We start from the raw sequence: 23013 nt of genomic DNA on the forward strand, positions 1-23013 counted from the left end.
GTGTGTGTCACGGGTGCATTTAATGCAAAAAGTGACAATAAAAGTGCAGAAAATAAATTTGTATATTCACAAAAATCCACAAAAAATCCTACTGTGTAAACTTCCTAACCGCTTATACATAATACATATTATTATGTTCAAACGAAAATAAAATAAAAGCACAATCCTGTGCAAAACCTGCAATTCAAAGTGACATTTCTGTGCAAAAAAATCCAACATATATGACTGGTGTATATTGTTGCTGTGAAACTGGGTTCAGAAATATGCATATACCGTCCTTATCCCCTGGTGTATATAAAAAAGTCCAATAAAGTGACAATGTGCTCCTTCAAATTGTTCTGTGCTTCTTGGAAAACAGTGCCCCATAAGAAACGCACACTCACTGCTATTATTCACCCCACAAGAAGGTATTTCACCTTCACAGTATAGGGCGGGACTATACAGCGTCATTGCATCACTTCCGGTTTCGAGCAGTGGAGCGCAGATCGCTCCAGTTTCCTGTTTTTAAATACTGTTTTCTCTTTTAATGATTTTAATGATTTTCGCTTTTAATGAAGTTTCCTCCCACTCCACAGGCTGCACAGTGGCTCATACTGTGAAGGTGAAATACCTCCTTGTGGGGTGAATAATAGCGGTGTGTGTGCGTTTCTTATGGGGCACTGTTTTCCAAGAAGCACAGAACAATTTGAAGGAGCACATTGTCACTTTATTGGACTTTTTTATATACACCAGGGTTTAAGGACAGTATATGCATATTTCTGAACCCAGTTTCACAGCAATATACACCAGTCATATATGTTGGATTTTTTTGCACAGAAATATCACTTTGAATTGCAGGTAAGCGCGGGGGTCTAATAATTTTTTCTTGGCAGTAAGACCATGCCTCGTATAGGGCCTGAGGAGCTGAGTGGATAGGGCAAATGCTTCATATCCTAGCCCTACTAGGGGCTAGGATATGAAAATTCTCGAATCTCCAGAACTCTATGAAGCGCATGTTTGCGTCACTCAGTCCCAGCAGGATCTGCCCCTAGTAGTGCTAGGAGATGAGCCATTGCGTTTCTGCAAAAAGCACCAAAAAACACATAGATGTGAACCAGGTCTAAGACATTTAGTAACATAATGGGGTTAAAAAAAACAAAAATCAGCCCTTTAGGCTCACCTGCTCAGGCCCTATACGAGGCATGGTCTTACTGCCAAGAAAAAATTATTAGACCCCCGCGCTTATGGTGAAAATGAAAAATGAGGAGCCGCAGCCTCTATCAATAAATTCACCCTAAGGTGAATTTAGAAGAAATGTGAAAAAGAGGGGATAGGTATGGCGCTGCTCTTATTAGGAGGTGAAAAGAGGAGGGGGATGATTAATGCGCTACCCTGAAAAATAATGAATAAGCTGCTACAAACCATGTGACAAAAATGTGTACCAAAATTAAATAAATTGTAGCGCTAAAAAACACATATGTAAATTATCTCTGTGCACATAAACATAATGTCCCAATAGTGACGTGTTGTTGAAGCAGAAAACAGTCCACAATCGATGTATGTGATCCGTGTGGCAGTTCATTCAGCTTCTCAACGGTCAGCTCAGATATCTTCAAGATAAATGGATAGATGGAATACGCTTACCGGATAAGTTGGATTCTACTGCCGTAAGCATAGAATCAGTAAGGCTTTGTGCCACCAAGAGCAAGGATGTGGAGTGATGGAGGCAAGGGTAGAGCCTCTGTCATGCGTGGATGTCCCTCTCGGTTTCTCAATTCACCGGAACATATGGAAAAAAGAGGGATGCTTCCACATAGTGTAACTCGGTATATTTTTATTGCTAAAAAACCGCAACACATGGAGCATAAAACATAAAACGTGATCACGAGTAAAAGCAGTGTATGGGGTGAACAAAAACGCGTTTTTACATGTGTTGCGGTTTTTTAGCAATAAAAATATACCGAGTTACACTATGTGGAAGCATCCCTCTTTTTTCCATATGTTCCGGTGAATTGAGAAACCACTTGCCTTTGGGAACCATTTTGATCCAGTTCCAGTGGACCGAGAAGGACATCCACGCCTGACAGAGGCTCTACCCTTGCCTCCATCACTCCACATCCTTGCCCTTGGTAGCACAAAGCCTTACTGATTCTATGCTCACGGCAGTAGAATCCAACTTATCTGGTAAGCGTATTCCATCTATCCATTTATCTTGAAGATATCTGAGCTGACCGTTGAGAAGCTGAATGAACTGCCACACGGATCACATACATCGATTGTGGACTGTTTTCTGCTTCAACAACACGTCACTATTGGGACATTATGTTTATGTGCACAGAGATAATTTACATATGTGTTTTTTAGCGCTACAATTTATTTAATCTTATTAGGAGGTGACCTACAACCTCTAAATACTTGAGGGGTATGTGTCACGGGTGCATTTAGTGCAAAAAGTGACAAAAAAAAAGTGAAGAAAATAAATATTTGTACATTCACAAAAATCCATAAAAAAATCCTACTGTGTAAACTTCCTAACTGCTTATACATAATACATATTGTTATGTTCAAACGAAAATAAAATAAACACAATCCTGTGCAAATCCTGCAATTCAAAGTGACATTTCTGTGCAAAAAAATCCAAAATATATGACTGAGCAGCGCCATACCTATCCCCTCTTTTTCACATTACTGCCAAGAAACGCATTTTTAATTACCGTCTGAGCTGTGCAAGCAGAATGGTGGAGTGCGCATTCGGTATTTGTACCGCCAAATGGCGTGTACTGTTGACTGCAATGCACCTTGAAGTGGATCACGCGGTCAATGTGGTTTTGGCATGCAGTGTTCTCCATGACTTTCTAAGGGGAAAGGAGATTGCACCCAATGAATCCCCGTTACCTGTTTGTGAAGAACACAGAGGGCGTGTTACTACCACTCGCCCAACCAATCATGCACTACAAGTCCGTGAACATTTCTGTGATTATTTCCTTACTGACGATGGACAGCTACTGTGGCAGTATGATTATGTTTAGTATTTTTTTTGTTACCCATTTGCATCAACCTTCTTGTTATTACTGTTTAATTTTTTTTTTTAAATAAAGTATTTAACAACTTTGTCCAATTAAATTGGATTTATTTTTATCTTTGCTATGTAAATTAACAAAGGGTATAAAAAATAGAAAAACCTTAGAAAAAATTGATGCTTGCACCTGTAGAAAAAAAAATGTTTTAAATTTTATTCCTTTGGAATGTTGAGATGTTTTTTATTATCAAGTAAAACATGACTCGGTACAACAGATAACATCCCATAAAATATAGAGTGACTCAGAAGAACAGATAACATCCCAAAAATCCCTTATATGAACCCTCGAGCAACCACAAATATAGAGTATTCCTGATATGATGTTCTAAAACCATTTTTTGACTACACAGATGTGGACACTAGGTGCAGGAAACTGAACTTAAATATTTTTTTTTTAAGATCATTGCTATAAACAACAAATGGCTTGTTCAAAAGAGGGGTGCAGGTAGAAACATCAGGCATCCATTTTGAAATTAAGTGCTTCAGAGTGTGTCCAACATTCTCCTGAGAGATGGCCCCACCGAAAAAGTGTCCGGAACCTAACCTTGGTCTCCTTAAAGGGGTTGTAAACATTAGTTTGTGTAAAGCAGGGATCTTCAAACTACGGCCCTCCAGCTGTTGCAGAACTACACATCCCATGAGGCATTGTAAAACTCTGAGATTCACAGACATAACTAGGCATGATGAGAACTGTAGTGGCTGAACAACTGGAGGGCCATAGTTTGATGACCCTGGTGTAAAGGTATAATTAAGTGCTTCAGTGTGTTCCAACATTCTCCTGAGAGATGGCCCCACCGGAAAAGTGTAAGGAACCTAACCTTTGTCTCCTTAACTTAAAGGTGTTGTAAACATTATTTAGTGTAAAGCAGGGATCTTCAAACTATGGCCCTCCAGCTGTTGCGGAACTACACATCCCATGAGGCATTGTAAAACTCTGAGATTCACAGACATAACTAGGCATGATGGGAATTGTAGCTGCTGAACAACTGGAGGGCCATAGTTTCATGACCCCTGGCGTTAAGGTATAAATAACATTGCATGAACAAAAACTGAAAAATAAAACAGTCATTAAAATAACAAAACTACAAGTTTTCATACACTGGGTAAGGGGAACGCAGGGAAGAATGGCTTGGTCTACTGCCAACATCTATAGGTGATCCAGATTGGGAAGATGAGGGTGAACTGACTGGGTGTGGCTGCGTATGCATTCTTTGAAAACCAGGATGAGATGGGAAAGGTGTATAGTACAAAAAAGCAGATAATCACTACTGTAAGGGGTTCATTTTTTTTACTGTAGAACTGTGAAAGTAATATTTACAGTGGCGATTATATGCTCTTTTTGTACTATAAAGGGCTCATTTTAGTTTTTTTAACTCCATTATGTTACTGGCAGATTAATCGATTATGAAAATAGTAATTGATTAATTTCATAATTGATTAGTTGTTTCAGCCCTACTTGCACCACTGATCATTCCCAGCATCAACATACAGAAGGTAAGCTGATAACCCAGACAAGAGAGCAGGCTCTCACTTGTCGCCGTTTACCACTTAAAACAGACAGACACCTTCCTCACCTCTGACCTACGCACCCTCTCTCATCTACCCATCACCTAACTCCCTCGCCCTTCTTGTGCTTTTTTTACCCCCTCCATTCTCCTACGCTGACTCACCCTTCAGCTCATACCAGCGTTACGCATACTGATTTCAATCCCCCTACGACATATAACCAATAGCCTTGTAGAAGTGACACCCTCTCAGATGAAAGATAACAAGCTCCTCCTAAAAATTATATCTCTAAATGCTTGCGGCCTCAATATACCAGAAAAACGTTCTAAACTACTTATATCAATGCAAAAGAATAAAGCTGACATAGACTTCCTACAAGAGACACACTTTCGAAAAGGCTCTACCCCCAAACTATCGAACACCCACTATCCCACAGCCACTCACGCTACTAACCCTATCTCCAAATCCAAGGGCGTATCAATACTCTTAGCAAAAAATTGTCCCTTTCAAGTCTCAGACTCGCTATCAGACAAAGAAGGTAGATACCTCTTCTTGAAAGGCAACATACAAGGGAAACCCTTCACTCTCGCCAATATCTACGCTCCAAACTCCTACCAAGTAACCTTTTTCCATACAATCACCAAAGTGCTTGCTTCTTTTAAAGAGGGCGCCCTAATCCTGGGAGAGGACTTCAACATGGCACTGAACCCACTCCAGGATACATCAAATGGGGTCTCTTCACTACCCTACAAAGCTCTCCGAGCAATTAAAACATGCCTAAAGGAACTCACATTGCATGACACATGGCGAACTCTAAACCCAAACATTAAGGACTATACAATCTTTCGTCCCCACACCAACGATACTCGACTACCTGTTCATCTCCCAGCAAGATTTACCAATGCTTTCTTAAACGTCTATAGAGCCGATGTTTTCATCAGACCACCACCCCATATCATTGACTGTAGTGATCCCAGAGACGTCCTCCCACCTCCCACTTTGGCGTCTAGACCCATCCCTTCTTAATGACCCCACCATCATTGCCAAAATACAAAAACATCTACTCCACTACTTCTCAGACAATGACCTTCCAGATATCCCACAGCTAATCAAATGGGAAGCACACAAGTGTGTGGCAAGAGGAGAACTAATAGCCTTGGCAGCCAAGCAGAGATGCGAACAGCAGGCACATCTCGACACCTTGACAGCCCGTATCCATAAACTGGAAAGAGCACATAAGATGGCACTGGCAACACTCTCTCTCGTCCAAGCCAGAACTGATCTTCTGAAAGAATTAGGCAAAAACATCAAAAGGAAATACATTCTCTCTCAAAAAGTATTCTATGAATATGCAAACAAATCTGGAAAATTACTTGCAAAAGCACTCGAATCCAAGAGAGCAACAACATTGATACACTCATTGATACACTCACTGACAGACTCAGCTGGCCGTAAACTAGTATCAAATACCGATATAGCAAACCATTTCGTTCAATATTATACTAATCTCTACAACTTATCCTCCCCAGACACGCTGAGAGAGGACACATCCATACTCCAGAAGCTCAAAAACAATCTAAACAACTACAGCCCCAAGCAAATATCTGATGCAGAAGCTAGGAGTCTGGAACGTCCTCTCTCGGTGGAAGAAACCAAATTAGCGATCAGTTGACAACGGGAAAGAGCCCTGGCCCAGATGGACTGACGGTAGGCTACTACAAAACCTTTACAGATATACTCATACCACACTTCCTAACAGCCTTCAACTCATTCTCCTCACGTACCCCTCCCCCCCCGAGGGAGCTTCTACAAGCCCACATAACCGTGATCCAAAAACCCAGAAAGGATCCTTCTTTAGTCACTAATTATAGACCTACATCCCTACTTAATGTAGATCTTAAACTCTATGCTAAAATCCAAGCAAATCACCTACTCCCATTATTGCCCAAGATCATCTCCCTTGATCAGGTAGGTTTCATACCAGGAAGGGAAGCTAGGGATAATATCCTAAAAGCAATCAACATACATCACTTGCTGACCTCAAATAGTCATCCCGGGTTCTTCCTATCCCTAGACGGTGAGAAGGCATTCGATAGTGGCATGGGACTACATGTCTGCAGCACTCGAAGCTCTGGGAATCAAGGAATATATACTAAACTTTATACTTGCTCTATATTCCTCACCAACTGCGAAAGTACGTGTCAATGGCCACCTATCGAATGCCTTCTCAATATCAAATAGAACGCGACAGAGGTGCCCCCTTTCCCCCATAATTTTGTTCTCACCCTCGAGCCACTTCTTAGACGACTTAGAGCAAACCCTGATATAACAGGAGTGTCTATAGCCAATAAAACCTTCAAATTGTCTGCCTTCGCGGATGACATTCTGCTCTTCTTGACTAACCCTCTGACCACAATCCTGAAACTACTCAAAGACGTTGCTAATTTTAAAACATTGACCAATTTACAGATACATTTCTTGAAATCCCACACCCCTAACATCTCATTGGAAAAAGCTGTGTTGGCACTCTGTAAATCCAACTTCCCATTCATTTGGAAGCAGGATGTGATAACATACCTTGACATTCAACATCCAAACTTCCTGACCTTTATAACAAAAACTACATCCCAATCTTAGTAAATTTGCACCGAGACCTGCAGTCATGGTCAACGGGCCGCTTTTCCTGGTTCGGAAGAGCGGCGATTATTAAAATGACTATTCTCCCCAAAATTTTGTACTTGATGCAAACATTGCCAATTAAACTCCCACTTACCTTCTTCTTAACATTCAAGAAAGCATGCACTAAATTCCTATGGGGAAGACTAAGACCTAGACTAAGCTACGAAAGACTAACTGTCCCCAAGCTAAAAGGAGGCATCGGCCTTCCCAGACATCTTTAAATATCATAGGGCATGTAACTTGGCAAGGATCATGGATTGAAATATACATTCCGAAGTCAAAGACTGGGTTCAACTTGAACACATTTTTCCACTTTGCCTCTACACCAGATCCTGTGGACAGATCAAGCACACATCCCACCAACGTGCAAAGCCCACCCCTTAATCAGCAATACCTTACACATCTTTAAAGAAACGTGTGAAACATAAGATTTCCTCAACACTGAGCCCTTTAAACCCCAGTTTCCCCCGGGTCTAGAAGACACCTTAACTGATGTGTGGCCACAGGCCAAAATCCGAGCAGAACACTTCTTCGACAAAGGACATTTTCTGACCTTACCTTCATAATCCTCCCAAATGACAACTGACACATTTCCTTTCTGGACCTATGTCCAAATCCGACACTTCCTAACCAATCTCAAACATATGCCATTTTGGTCTCGCCAACTCACTTCATTCGAAAACAATATGCTGCAAACTAGAACCACAAAGACACCTAATTTCGCATACATATTCCATGCTATTCTCTAATCACAAACCCAACTCCAACAAAGCAAGCCACTACTGGGAACAAGAACTATCCCTAGACCTAACAGAGGAGGAGTGGGAAAAAATGTACACCTGTATTCACAAAGGAACAATTAATGTCTCAACACAGCAGAATGGATTTAAAATCCTCTCACGTTGGTACAGAACCCCACAGAAACAGCACAAAATATACACCACAGTATCACCCAAGTGTTGGCGTTGTGACGACACCGAGGGTTCAATGTTACACATCTGGTGGATGTGCCCAAAAATCCAACCATTATGGAAGGAAATCCACCGTATTACCAATCACGTTACGACACTTTCCCTAGACCTCTCCCCAGCACAATTTTTACTACACCACCCCGATAAAGGCATATAATCGCTCTCTAGCCATGGTAAACGCTGCAAAAATGTGTATACCATTTCGGTGGCGAGACCCTAACCCCCCCCCCGATAGCAGAATGGCTCCGATGCATAAACAAAACCGGAGAGATGGACTAGCTTGTCCACCAAGCAAAGGAGAATTAGTCTAAATTTACCAAGATATGGTCATGCTGGCTTCACTTTGCTACGACAGACGAACACACCAAACTCATGACCTAACCAATTAAGTTAAACACCCGATTTCCCTAGGCAGAGGAGAATGGAAACCCTGTCCTTTTTATCCCTCACCCGTCTTTACGTTTTTTTACCCGGATGTCCTGAAACCTTTCCCCCTTCTTTTTTACCCTGTGACCCTAATTACGCTAGTCCATATTTCCTTTTACCTTTACTATTATAACTCACAAGTTACCACACCATGCTACAGAATTACAACTGTATATGACTAACTCGAACCTCATAAGGATAACAGAGCAGTCATGACAAACAAAGGTCATGATACACTCATTGCGGATTTCTACAACCTCCAAAGATACGTTATCTTTGGGAGTCAAGGAGACATAGATGCCTCCTAAACTAAACCTTTTCACCTTTAAACACACTGTACAATCAGCAAACACGGTTATAGGACAGGAAATCTAGCTGAACACTGATTGCAATATTAACACTGAAAATATGATACAAGACAGTATGTTACCAGATTTATTTAGTACCTATGGGAAGGAAAAGAGGGCAGGAGGTGTGGTCTCCCTCCCCGACACAGTTTGGTCCCAGTTGGGGTGTCGAGGAGGACCAGACTATAACCCTAACCTGGTTTCCAACCGTCAATTTGGTACGCTATGTTTAAAAGATCCGCTTATATATACCTACATCCTATTGTACCAATTGTATCTATGTGCCTCGCCCTCTATGGGATCTCAATGTCTGTTGATGTATACAATTGTTCTTATGTTGTATGATCTTTTGTTATCTGTAAACCTTTCAATAAACATTATTAAATAAATAATAGGTCAGTAGGCTAATTTTAAAAAACTTGTCAAATTCAGGGTGAGTTCTGGGAGGGCACAGGGAACACTCCTTGAAGTGTAGAAATCGATAGTCTAAGTGAGGAGTCAGCTCGACAACCTTGACTCCTGAAGGCTCAGGACCCAATCTAATTTTTTTCCATGTCTGAACTGTCCACACCACATTGCCAGCTAGGGGTTCAGCTGATTGCTCCCGCAACAGAAGGTTGTCCACCTATCTCCCAATAGGGATGCCCTGGGAGTGCAACAAAGTAAGCACAGGGGCTAGAACCTTGAACAGGGCGTAGAAGAAGGGATAGCCGATAAGCTGAGAACAAAGGGATATGCAAATACACTTCCTTGATGTCTATAGAGTCCAGCAAATCTCCCTTGTGGAGGAAGGCTTTGGCAGACTTGATAGATTCCATGTGGAATTTTTTGGTCTGAATGAAGAAATCTAGGGACTAGAGATCCAGCTGGGGCCGGATTGTTTAGAAACTGTGAAAATGTCAGAATAATGTCTCTGAAACCTTTTTTGCTTTAGGAACTGGGGCAATAATGCCCTAATCCAGAAGACCTTGCATGGGTGGTATGGGGATCTGCTAATCTGTGCAGTGACACAGAAAGGGTGGAAGACCTGAACCAGGAAGTAGACCGAAAATGCAACACTAGTTTGTAGCTCCTGAAAACCACCTCCCACACTCAAACATCTGAGGTGCTGTCTAGATGCCTGCAAAGGCCAATGGATACCCCCCTTCTATAAAAAAAAAAATGGGGCAGTCCCATTAATTTCAAAGACAACTTGTCTGCAAGTTTAGGGGGTTGAGAAGCCCAGATTGGTTGGTTTTACTAGGCACCTAGCTTGAGTCTGGCCCTAGAGGTTGGCTTAGGTCTGGCTTGGGAGTAACAAAAGGAACTCTTCAAAATCTCACAGGTGGTGTGCATCTTTCTAGTTTGAAACCTAGGCTTCAGCATACCCCCAGTCCTCTTAACCAGTGTAATTTCCTTAATTTTTAATTTTTTGCTGCTGTGATCTGACTTCCTGTTAGGCTACATTTGTTCTCTATGGTTCCACTTTATGGAGGAATGCAGCCATCATTTCTTGCTCACTTCCGAGATGGATTAGGAACTAAGGGATTTATGCATAGAGCAGTGCATGTGACAAACTAACATGGCATTGCTCATTCCAAACAAATCGGAAGTACGTGGGAAAAGACGTTTTGGAGCTCACAGAGGACATTACAAGGAGGCAGAAAAACACAGTAAGAAACAATTTGATGAAAAATGGATAACAAAGACGATTAAGTAGTAGCTGTGCATGTATTATTTTTGAAGAATAAGGATACTTTTTAGTGTCACTTTAGGATGGGACACTGCCTGATCAATTGAGGGAGTGGATACTGTCTTAATAAAAGCATAACCAAACTGGTATCAGACTGCAAAAAACCTGGGAGACGTAAAACATTTATGAGAAGTTAATAGAAGTATTCAAGTCTTCATACAGAATGCTAGAGGTAGCAAATGCATAGAAAAAGTTTTAGTAGCCTTAGGACCTCTAAATGATCATAGTCAGGTAGTAGCACTAGTAGAAGCTATAGCCTGTTTTTCCACTTTAAAGTTAGCCAGCACTGCATGAATAAGAGCCAAAACAGTCGCTAAGCGTGGAAGGTATGATGGTTACCTGCAACTTCTCAAGGACAAGATCATCCAGCAAGGATTTTTGAGAGTCTGCATCAAGTAGAGCCTTCTCAACCAAAGGACTCAGAGGCTACATGCAGATCAGATAAGGATTCTGCAGGGAAATACATTGAGGTACACTTATGGCCTCTGTGGTCAAAATCAGAAAAAGCTACAATGGAATCCTATATACTTAACAGAGCTAGGAGAGACTCTAAGGGAAGGTAGAGACTCAAGCGGGGGAAAGTGCTCCAGGCTCACGGTGTTAGGCCTTTGAGAAGGACCACTGAAGATCCCCCCAGATCTATTAGTGGATCCTGAGCTGCAGGGACCCGATAGAGCGGGCTGCTCCTTGTGTGTTTGGGATCCCACATATTACCCCCCCCCCACACACACACACAACACTAAACAGTTACTACATTTGTGAAATTTCTTATCGTTTAAGAAATATGTCTGATTGAATTTTAAGGAAGTCAGTTTTCTAATTTAAAAAATGCTTCATCGTTTCTGGCAGGGAGGATCTCTCTCTAATGCCCCGTACACACGGTCGGATTTTCAGACGGAAAATGTGTGATGGAACCCTGTTGCCGGAAATTCCGACCGTGTGTAGGCTCCATCACACATTTTCTATGGGATCTCAATGTCTGTTGATGTATACAATTGTTCTTATGTTGTATGATCTTTTGTTATCTGTAAACCTTTCAATAAACATTATTAAATAAATAATAGGTCAGTAGGCTAATTTTAAAAAACTTGTCAAATTCAGGGTGAGTTCTGGGAGGGCACAGGGAACACTCCTTGAAGTGTAGAAATCGATAGTCTAAGTGAGGAGTCAGCTCGACAACCTTGACTCCTGAAGGCTCAGGACCCAATCTAATTTTTTTCCATGTCTGAACTGTCCACACCACATTGCCAGCTAGGGGTTCAGCTGATTGCTCCCGCAACAGAAGGTTGTCCACCTATCTCCCAATAGGGATGCCCTGGGAGTGCAACAAAGTAAGCACAGGGGCTAGAACCTTGAACAGGGCGTAGAAGAAGGGATAGCCGATAAGCTGAGAACAAAGGGATATGCAAATACACTTCCTTGATGTCTATAGAGTCCAGCAAATCTCCCTTGTGGAGGAAGGCTTTGGCAGACTTGATAGATTCCATGTGGAATTTTTTGGTCTGAATGAAGAAATCTAGGGACTAGAGATCCAGCTGGGGCCGGATTGTTTAGAAACTGTGAAAATGTCAGAATAATGTCTCTGAAACCTTTTTTGCTTTAGGAACTGGGGCAATAATGCCCTAATCCAGAAGACCTTGCATGGGTGGTATGGGGATCTGCTAATCTGTGCAGTGACACAGAAAGGGTGGAAGACCTGAACCAGGAAGTAGACCGAAAATGCAACACTAGTTTGTAGCTCCTGAAAACCACCTCCCACACTCAAACATCTGAGGTGCTGTCTAGATGCCTGCAAAGGCCAATGGATACCCCCCTTCTATAAAAAAAAAAATGGGGCAGTCCCATTAATTTCAAAGACAACTTGTCTGCAAGTTTAGGGGGTTGAGAAGCCCAGATTGGTTGGTTTTACTAGGCACCTAGCTTGAGTCTGGCCCTAGAGGTTGGCTTAGGTCTGGCTTGGGAGTAACAAAAGGAACTCTTCAAAATCTCACAGGTGGTGTGCATCTTTCTAGTTTGAAACCTAGGCTTCAGCATACCCCCAGTCCTCTTAACCAGTGTAATTTCCTTAATTTTTAATTTTTTGCTGCTGTGATCTGACTTCCTGTTAGGCTACATTTGTTCTCTATGGTTCCACTTTATGGAGGAATGCAGCCATCATTTCTTGCTCACTTCCGAGATGGATTAGGAACTAAGGGATTTATGCATAGAGCAGTGCATGTGACAAACTAACATGGCATTGCTCATTCCAAACAAATCGGAAGTACGTGGGAAAAGACGTTTTGGAGCTCACAGAGGACATTACAAGGAGGCAGAAAAACACAGTAAGAAACAATTTGATGAAAAATGGATAACAAAGACGATTAAGTAGTAGCTGTGCATGTATTATTTTTGAAGAATAAGGATACTTTTTAGTGTCACTTTAGGATGGGACACTGCCTGATCAATTGAGGGAGTGGATACTGTCTTAATAAAAGCATAACCAAACTGGTATCAGACTGCAAAAAACCTGGGAGACGTAAAACATTTATGAGAAGTTAATAGAAGTATTCAAGTCTTCATACAGAATGCTAGAGGTAGCAAATGCATAGAAAAAGTTTTAGTAGCCTTAGGACCTCTAAATGATCATAGTCAGGTAGTAGCACTAGTAGAAGCTATAGCCTGTTTTTCCACTTTAAAGTTAGCCAGCACTGCATGAATAAGAGCCAAAACAGTCGCTAAGCGTGGAAGGTATGATGGTTACCTGCAACTTCTCAAGGACAAGATCATCCAGCAAGGATTTTTGAGAGTCTGCATCAAGTAGAGCCTTCTCAACCAAAGGACTCAGAGGCTACATGCAGATCAGATAAGGATTCTGCAGGGAAATACATTGAGGTACACTTATGGCCTCTGTGGTCAAAATCAGAAAAAGCTACAATGGAATCCTATATACTTAACAGAGCTAGGAGAGACTCTAAGGGAAGGTAGAGACTCAAGCGGGGGAAAGTGCTCCAGGCTCTCGGTGTTAGGCCTTTGAGAAGGACCACTGAAGATCCCCCCAGATCTATTAGTGGATCCTGAGCTGCAGGGACCCGATAGAGCGGGCTGCTCCTTGTGTGTTTGGGATCCCACATATTACCCCCCCCCCACACACACACACAACACTAAACAGTTACTACATTTGTGAAATTTCTTATCGTTTAAGAAATATGTCTGATTGAATTTTAAGGAAGTCAGTTTTCTAATTTAAAAAATGCTTCATCGTTTCTGGCAGGGAGGATCTCTCTCTAATGCCCCGTACACACGGTCGGATTTTCAGACGGAAAATGTGTGATGGAACCCTGTTGCCGGAAATTCCGACCGTGTGTAGGCTCCATCACACATTTTCCTTTGGATTTTCCGACACAAAAAGTTTGAGAGCAGGCTATAAAATTTTCCGACAACAAAATCCGTTGTCGGAATTTCCGATCATGTGTACACAAATCCGACGCACAAAGTGCTACGCATGCTCAGAATAAATAAAGAGATGAAAGCTGTTGGCTACTGCCCCATTTATAGTCCCGACGTACGTGTTTAACGTCACCGCGTTCAAAATGATCGGATTTTCCGACAACTTTATATGACCGTGTGTATGCAAGACAAGTTTGAGCCAACATCCGTCGGAAAAAATTCTAGGATTTTGTTATTGGAATGTCCGATCAATGTCCGACCGTGTGTACGGGGCATAACTGTAATCAGCCTACATTTTCCATGAATATTTGGGATGAGAGTAAATGTGGGAGGTACACTAGGCTAGAACATGTAAATGTGAACTTTCCCACTTCAACAGAAATCACACCCCTCATTTTGCAGTCAGCAAGCCATACATAACACACGCTATGATAGGTTACAGCCCTGTAAATGCAAAGCATTTTAATATAAATGTATATTAATATAATATTAATTGAATGCATTTAATAAATACATTTAAATTAAATTAATAAATTGAATGCATTTAATATAAATGCAAACCAGTGCAGCTTATCAGTGTCCACCAGTGCCTAATGTCAGGGACCACCAGCGCCGAATGTCAGGGACCACCATGTCAGAGACTACTAAGTGCCACTTGTCAGGGACCACCAGTGCTGCTTGTCAGGGACAACCAGTGCCGCTTCTCAGGGACCATGTCAGGGACCACCAGTGCCGCATGTCAGGGACCACCATGTCAGGGACCACCAGTGCTGAATGTCGGGGACCACCTTGTCAGGGACCACCAGTGCTGCTTGTCAGGGACCACCAGTGCCGAATGTCAGGGACCACCATGTGAGGGACCACCATGTCAGGGACCACCAGTGCTGCTTGTCAGGGACCACCAGTGCCGCTTGTCAGGGACCACCCGTGCCGAATGTCAGGGACCACCCGTGCCGAATGTCAGGGACCACCAGTGACGAATGTCAGGGACCACCAGTGACGAATGTCAGAGACCACCATGTCACCTCCATGTCAGGGACCACCATGTCACCTCCATGTCAGGGACCACCATTTACCATCATGTCAGGGACCACCATTTACCATCATGTCAGGGCCGACCAGGGCTGAGCGGGATTATCCTCAGTAATTACTTGATCTCCCGCAGGGTCAGGTATAGTATACGAGAACGCGGCTCGCTAATCTCCTGTCCCCATCATTATTATGATTGACAGCGCACTGTGCAAATAACGATGGGGGGCGGGAGATCAGCGAGCGGCGTTCGTATACCTGACACTGCGGGAGATCCCCGCTGTGTCATACAACTGATTACTGATGATAATCCCGCTCTGCACAGAGATAGCAGGAGGGTGGTGGCGGGGGGGAGGCGACTGGTAGGGAGGAGGAGGAGGAGGAGAGAGGAGAAGGAGGACACCTCCTCCATTGGCGGCACAGACAGGGGGCTGTGTGACCTCCTCTGCCCAATACATGTCTGCTTCCTTCCTGCTCGGCTTTACAGAGGACTACAACTGGGCATTTCAGACTGCTGGCTGAGCTGAGGAGAGGCATAGAAGCCAGTGGTCCTACAAACAGGAAGTCAGCAGGCAATAACGTTTTTTCAGAAAGTTCAGCAGCCTATCACAGAGGAACTACAGAGCTCAGAAGAACCTTGGTAAAGGTAGGAGATCAGCAACAGGGACATGGAAAAAAAAATTTGGCCAGAGTTCTGCTTTAAGCTTTTATACCAAGCTCCTGTACCTCGGATTCAAGTCAACCGTAGGGTCTCCGAACTTTTTCCTCTAACCAGGGGTACAAGGCAGGGGTGCCCAATATCCCTGTTGCACTATGAAATGGCCACAGAACTACTGGCAAGCACACCCTGATATTAGAGGACTCCGCTCAGGTCAACTAGTTGAAACCATCAGTCTCTATGCAGATATGTTATTGTATCTGGAGGATGAGGGTCCCTTATTGCAGGCAGCTTTGCACCTAATTAAACAATCTGAGGATCCCAAATACGTTCCCTGGATATTGGAGCTCCCAATGTTGAGCAGGCCTCTGGTACTAGCTAGCCAGATCAAATACCTGGTAATTCAGATCTCCCGGGCCCTGGAAGATTACATTAGGCTTAAAGGAGTTGTAAAGGCAGAAGGTTTTTTGTTTTATCTTAACCTCTCTGGCGGTCTGATTATGTCAGTATTTTTGAATGTCAAAGCGGTACATTGTTTTGCATGGAAATTTGTTGTTTTATATTGTAGGCCTGTAATTCTTAGGAATAACTAACTTAAATCTGTTCAAACAAGAGTCTAGTAGACATCCCGGGTATGATAAAGTTTGAAACATGAAATCATAAATTATAATATAATAATTATAAAAAATAATAATATAATAAAAAAAATGTATTCAATAATGTAATCAAACTAAAAACACTGAAAATATATCCAAACAAGGGTGCAATATTACTAGTCACTGTAATAGTAGACACTGCATATTGGTTTAGTAAACATCCCGGGTATGAAACATTTTGAAACATGGGACTGCACAAAGTCCGACGTCACAATCAGGACAATGGAACCTGGTTTCCTTTCTGATTTTCTTTCCACTGTCATCTCGCTTTGAGCAACAAACCACGTACATCCTTGTAGGTGGTGACTTGCTCTCGGTTGGTGGGATGTAGTCCATGAAGTGACGACCAGTCAGGTGTTCTGGGTTGATAACGCCAACAGCATGACGTCCAGCTCTATTCACAGCCATTGATGGTGTGTGGTGGTTTACAAAGATACGTTTGGCAACTTTCCAAATGAAATCAGAATGAATCACAGGCTTGTCACTTTTATTTTAGCAGAATGTAGGCATTCCACCATCATTGCTCAAGAAAATGCCTGAAGATCTACTTATAGTACTTCTTTTGCTGTTTCCTCATTGCTGGGTAGAATGTCATTGCTTGGTCGGTTCTGTCAATACCTCCCATGGTATTACGGTGGTCTACCACTACTTGTGGCTTCATTATTTCTTTCCCACCTTTCGTGTGTACCAGAACTGTGGAGGTATTAGGAACTGTACTCATTAGGCACACATCTTTCTGGTCATGCCATCGTTTTGCCTTTCTGCCAGGCAACCATTTCTCAGTCTTCAGCTTCTTATTGCCAAACATTGATGGCATGTCACGCCGGTTAGCCCTAACGGTTCTATAGGCATCTGTTTTGTTTTGCAGAAGAAACTCAAAGTTCAGGAGACATATAAAAGTTGTAGGTTGTTACGCAATATCCCTGATTCAGCAACTGAGTGAAAGAACCAAAGATGTTGCCATTCCATAGTTGCTGTATTTTGGATAGAATTTTGTTCCTTTTCCAGTGTATATGATTGAATTCCAAATACAGCCAGTTGATGATTCGCATAGCATGTAGGATTTTACACCAAATCGTGCTCTCTTTGATGCAATGTATTGTACCCAGCTGAGCCTTCCCTTGTAGGCCATTAGACTTTCATCTATGCTGATATCTCTTTCTGGCACATGTCTCCGTTGGAAATTCTTTAGAATCATTTGAGATACCAAATTTTCTTTAGTCTTGGTGCAGGATGAGTAGTTTCATCAAATTCTTTGTTGTTTTTGAAGTGTAAATATTTCATGATGAGGGAAAAACTGTACTCTGCCATGACCGTGCCAAAGAATGGAGTGGCAAGTAATTAGTTGTTCAATAACACTTCTGCTGGGGTTTCCCCACCACTCCCTGAAGTATTATTAGGCCCAGAAATTTCCAAATGTCATCTTTGGTCACTGGTTCCCACTTTGTGCTTCTTGGAAACTTCCGATGTGTAGTAGCTAATTGTTGTTCTTTGTACCGGTTTGTCTCAGTAACTATTTTTTTCAATAACCTCATCGGTCAGAAATAATTGAATGTATGCCAAGGGGTTGTCATGTTTAATGTCTACTTTCATACCAGATGCTCCAGTAAATGGGAATTTTGGGGGCGCTGCCTGATCCATACCACAGTCAATAGAGCACCAAGGTCGCATATCACTGAGCTCAGTCACAGAATCGTCGCTGTCGTCATTTTCAGTGTTTGATGATGAATTTCCCCATGAATCACTATCGCTTAATTCTGCAAGTGATTTTAATTCACTATCGCGGTTTTCTAGCTGGTCTTAAACTGCTTTTGACCTAAAGGGACGCTTTTTAGTTGCCATGGATGTTCTCAAGTTTCCAGGCAGAAAGAATGGTAAAAGTGCAGGCAGGGCACTGGACAAAGCACTAGGGACAAAACTGAGGTGAAATGGTTTGATACAGTAATGTAAACAGATTACAATGTATTGGGTGTATGTTGTTTTGAACTTTTTGAATTTCCTGCCTGGTTCTGCCCCACTTGCATTGCAGTGCTTGCAGGGAAAAGAAGCTGGAAGAGGGATGCCGGCATCCGCCGGAGGACACAACGTGAGGACATTGGGGGATTGTAGGGATAAGGTAAGTAACAATACAGGGATACCATGATGTAATCCCAAGTGTGGCTCAGAGTTACCGCTTTTGGTACTGAAAATTAACCCCGAGCCACACTCGGGATTACCGCCAGGCAGGTTAATGCATTCTATGCATTAGGATAAAAAACCTTTTGTGTGTAGCAGCCCCCCCAGCACCCCCTAATACTTACCTGAGCCCGTTCTCTCGCCAGAGATGTCCACGAATGTCTAAGCCGTCCGGGACACTCCTCTTGATTGGCTGAGACACAGCAGCGGTGCCATTGGTTCCCCCGGCTGTCAAAGTCAGAGTCTGAATGAAAACAAGAAGCTCTGACTCGGCTCCGGTACACCCATAGAAAGCTGCTGGCTGAGGAGGCACTCGATAGAAGGGAGCAGCCAGGAGTAGCAAAGGGGGACCCGAGAAGAGGAGGATCGGGGCTGCTCTGTGCAAAAATAACGTAGACTTTACGATCACTTTAACATAGAGTCAAAACACAAATCCAAAACACAGGTGTGGTCTCGACTTCCTCTAGGAGTCATGGGACGCATTAAAGTGGTTGTATACATTTTTTGTTAACTTTTACCTACAGGTAAGCCTATAATAAGGCTTACCTGTAGGTAAAAAAAATATCTCCTAAACCTGTACGGTTTAGGAGATATTCCCCTCGCAATGAGCCGCTGACTGCAGCGGCGCATGCGCACAGGGGATTCTCGGCTGACAGCCCGGCAAACTCCGGAGCTTGCCGGACTGAAGTCTCCCGCGCAGCTCCGGCCACTCACAGCGCCGGAGCCGCAGTACCCGGAAGACACACCGAGGGGAGATGTCAGCTCCCTTGGCATGGACAGGATGAGATCCCGGCGCCTCGTTCTAAGGTAAGTATCTCATAATGAGCTAGTATGCAGTGCATACTAGCTCATTATGCCTTTTCCCTTGCAGGTATAGGAAAAAAAAACAAAAAAAAAAAAACGCGGGTATACAACTGCTTTAACTTAGTAAAAATTATACTGGTTCCTAAACTCTATATTTTTTTGGCATGCCCCTTTGTATATACCCTTTCGTATATTTAAGTCCATGGAGAAATAAGGAGCGACAGGTCCTCTTTATATAGAGATCTGGGGTCTATAAGACCAGATTCCGATAAGCCCCCTGCCAAAGACCGCGACAACCAACAGCCAGGGTTGTCGGGAAGAGACCCTTGTCCCCATCAACATGGGGACAAGGAGCTTTGGGGTGGGGGGCTCTAAATATATATGGCTGTGACTTGCTGATGAATCACAGCCAGCTTCCCTATCACGCGGTACAGTGAGACTGATCCTGCAGCCTCCTTGAACGTGTAACGTGTCCCAGAAGGTTATGGGTGAGAGGGGGGGAAGCAGGAGGAGAAACATCATTCTTGCCTAGATGTGAATTAAAGTTGGAACAGGTACTGACAAAAAAAAAAAAAAAAAGAAAGTATCCCCTCCCCCCAAACAAAAGCGGACATTCAATTGCAGGTTGGGGGGTGGGGGGATGGGTTTGAGTTTTGAGTGAGGTTCCATGTAATTAAATTTTTACATGCTTTGGCCAACATTAAGACAGCAAAAAGCACACATTTTGTTAGATTTTGTTTATTTTGCCAGTCAACGTAAACTTTTTTTCATTCTTTCTAAATGAATACAACAATTGTTAAAACTAGACTCACCTTTATGTTGAAAAGCCATGGTTTTATAGCATCAACTTCTGATGCTCCTTTACTGAGATCATAAACCACAAGATATAAAGCACGTGGCGTCATAAAATGTGGGTGAGTACTGTAAAACTCCTCTTGACCTGTAACCAAACATAGAAAAACATTAGACCAGACTTATTCTGCCATAACCTACCAATCAAAAAAGCAAACAAGTACTGTAATACTGACATATTTTAGAATATGATTGTCTCCATGGAAAAAGATTTTTTAGTGTGAGAGCATCAGAAGTTTTAATATTTATAACCAAAGATTTTAAATCTTGGCAACATTCAGGAATAATAGAATGAAAGTGACTTCTAGAATATAATTTCCAAATATATCTGAGAAGTAAAATCTATTTTTCACACCTTTATTGGAATTAATCATAATGCTGTAGTGTCAGGTCTTAGCATGGCTTTCTTTAATCCTATTTCTCATATTTTATTTTAATAAATGCTTACAATATTTATTACTCTATTTAACCACTTGCCGATGGGGCCATAGCAGAAAAACAGCTACAGCATGGTCAGATAACTCTGGAAAGGGCGAACTATAACTTCCCCCCATAATCGCCCACCCTGGAAAGGGGTGGGGGGGGGTCAGCCTGTCAGTGCTCAGACCACAAGCCGCACACTGCATCAAATTGATCTGCATGGCTGTCATCCCAGAAGGAAGCCTCTTCTAAAGATGATGCACAAGACAGTTTGCTGAAAAAAAGCAGACTAAGGACATGGAATACTAGAACCGTGTCCTGTGGTCTGAGACCAAGATAAACTTATTTGGTTAAGATGGTGTCTCAAGCGTGTGTAGCAGCAACCAGGTGAGGAGTACAAAGACAAGTGTGTCTTGGCTACAGTCAGGCATGGTGGTGGGAGTGTCATGGTCTGGGGCTGCACGAGTGCTGCCAGCACTGGGGAGCTACAGTTCATTGAGGGAACCATGAATGCCAACATGTACTGTAACATAATGAAGCAGAGCATGACCCCCTCCCTTCAGAGACTGGGCCGCAGGGCAGTATTCCAACATGATAACGATCCCAAACACACCTCCAAGACTACCACTGCCTTGCTAAAGAAGCGGAGGGTAAAGGTGATGGACTGGCCAAGCATGACTCCAGACCTAAACCGTCCTCAAACGCAAGGTGGAGGAGCACAAGGTCTCTAATATCACCTGGGCTGTAATCGTGCTGCTGTTTACTGTATTGGCATGGCGCCCTGACGCCAAATGTGAGTGCAGGACACCACTCAGGTCTCAGCAGCGCCAGGTGGTTTTCCCCGCCCCCTTGCCCTACTTAATGGCCCTCATTATAGGAGTCAGATCAGCAGCTATTTTACTCCATGCTGTTCTGAGGAATGACATAATGGGAACCTCTCTACCTACCTAACAAAATATATTCCACATCACCAGGTGCAAACCATAGGCCTTGATTGTGGGTAAGTGTTCACTATTTATGAATATATTGATGGAATACTAGGTGGGCAATGGGCATGGGGGGGGGGGGGGGTGTTAAGGGAGGTTGGGGGGTGGGGGGATGGGTTTGAGTTTTGAGTGAAGTTCCATGTAATTAAATTTTTTCATGCTTTGGCCAACATTAAGGCAGCAAAAAGCACACATTTTGTTAGATTGGGTTTATTTTGCCAGTCAATGTAAACTTTTTTTCATTCTTTCTAAATGAATACAACATTTGTTAACCACTTCCCGACCGCCGCACGACTATATACGTCCTAAGTTTGAACGGGGATATCGTTGTTATGGCAGCAGCTAGCTGCCATAACCCCGGTATCCCTGTTTTCGTGCGGCGGCCGGCTTTCAGATAAAAGTGGTCCCTGCGGCGGATTCGCCGCGAGATCACTTTTATCGGTGGCGGGAGAGGGGCCCCCCCCTCCCGCCGCGATCCGGTGCCCTCCACCGCTTACCGGAGCCGTCGGTAGCGGCGGAGGCGATCGCGTCCTCTTCCGTTGTGTGTCAGGAGACAAGTGAGGCCAAGATGGCGCTCACTCGTCTCCAAGATACTGCTGGGCGGAAGCGACGTCAAAACGTCACTTCCGTCCACGCCTCCTAAAGGCATATTTTTTCAAATGTCATTTTTCTAAATGACTTTTTTTTTTTTTATTGCATTTTAGTGTAAATATGAGATCTGAGGTCTTTTTGACCCCAGATCTCATATTTAAGAGGTCCTGCCATGCTTTTTTCTATTACAAGGGATGTTTACATTCCTTGTAATAGGAATAAAAGTGAAACAATTTTTTTTTTTTTTTAAACAGTGTAAAAATAAATAAAATATTTTAAAATAAATAATAAAAATAAAAAAAAAAAATTTTTAAAACCCCCCTGTCCCGACGAGCTCGCGCGCAGAAGCGAACGCATACGCGAGTAGCGCCCGCATATGAAAACGGTGGTCAAACCACACATGTGAGGTATCACAGCGACCGGTAGAGCGAGAGCAATAATTCTAGCCCTAGACCTCCTCTGTAGCGCAAAATATGCAACCTGTAGAATTTTTTAAACGTCGCCTATGGAGATTTTTGAGGGTAAAAGTTTGACGCCATTCCACGAGCGGGCGCAATTTTCAAGCATGACATGTTGGGTATCAATTTACTTGGCGTAACATTATATTTCACAATATTAAAAAAAATTGGGCTAACTTTACTGTTGTTTTATTTTTTTATTCAAAAAAGTGAATTTTTTCCAAAAAAAAGTGCCCTTA

At 42.8% G+C, this 23013-nt stretch overlaps 1 protein-coding gene across 4 annotated transcripts in view; it reads right to left on the bottom strand.

Moving 5' to 3' along the window:
- The window catches only part of LRRK2 (leucine rich repeat kinase 2), a 546702-nt gene that overhangs the window by 181559 nt on the left and 342130 nt on the right, over positions 1-23013 (bottom strand). For all 4 annotated transcript variants that reach the window (XM_073619682.1, XM_073619683.1, XM_073619681.1 and 1 more), the window contains one exon: positions 20280-20407. In XM_073619682.1, coding sequence (XP_073475783.1) covers positions 20280-20407 — 128 coding nt within the window. The remainder of the gene's footprint in view (positions 1-20279; positions 20408-23013) is intronic.

This window comes from Aquarana catesbeiana, linkage group LG03 (genome assembly GCF_042186555.1).
Source record: "Aquarana catesbeiana isolate 2022-GZ linkage group LG03, ASM4218655v1, whole genome shotgun sequence".
In the NCBI taxonomy this organism is placed as follows: Eukaryota; Metazoa; Chordata; class Amphibia; order Anura; family Ranidae; genus Aquarana; species Aquarana catesbeiana.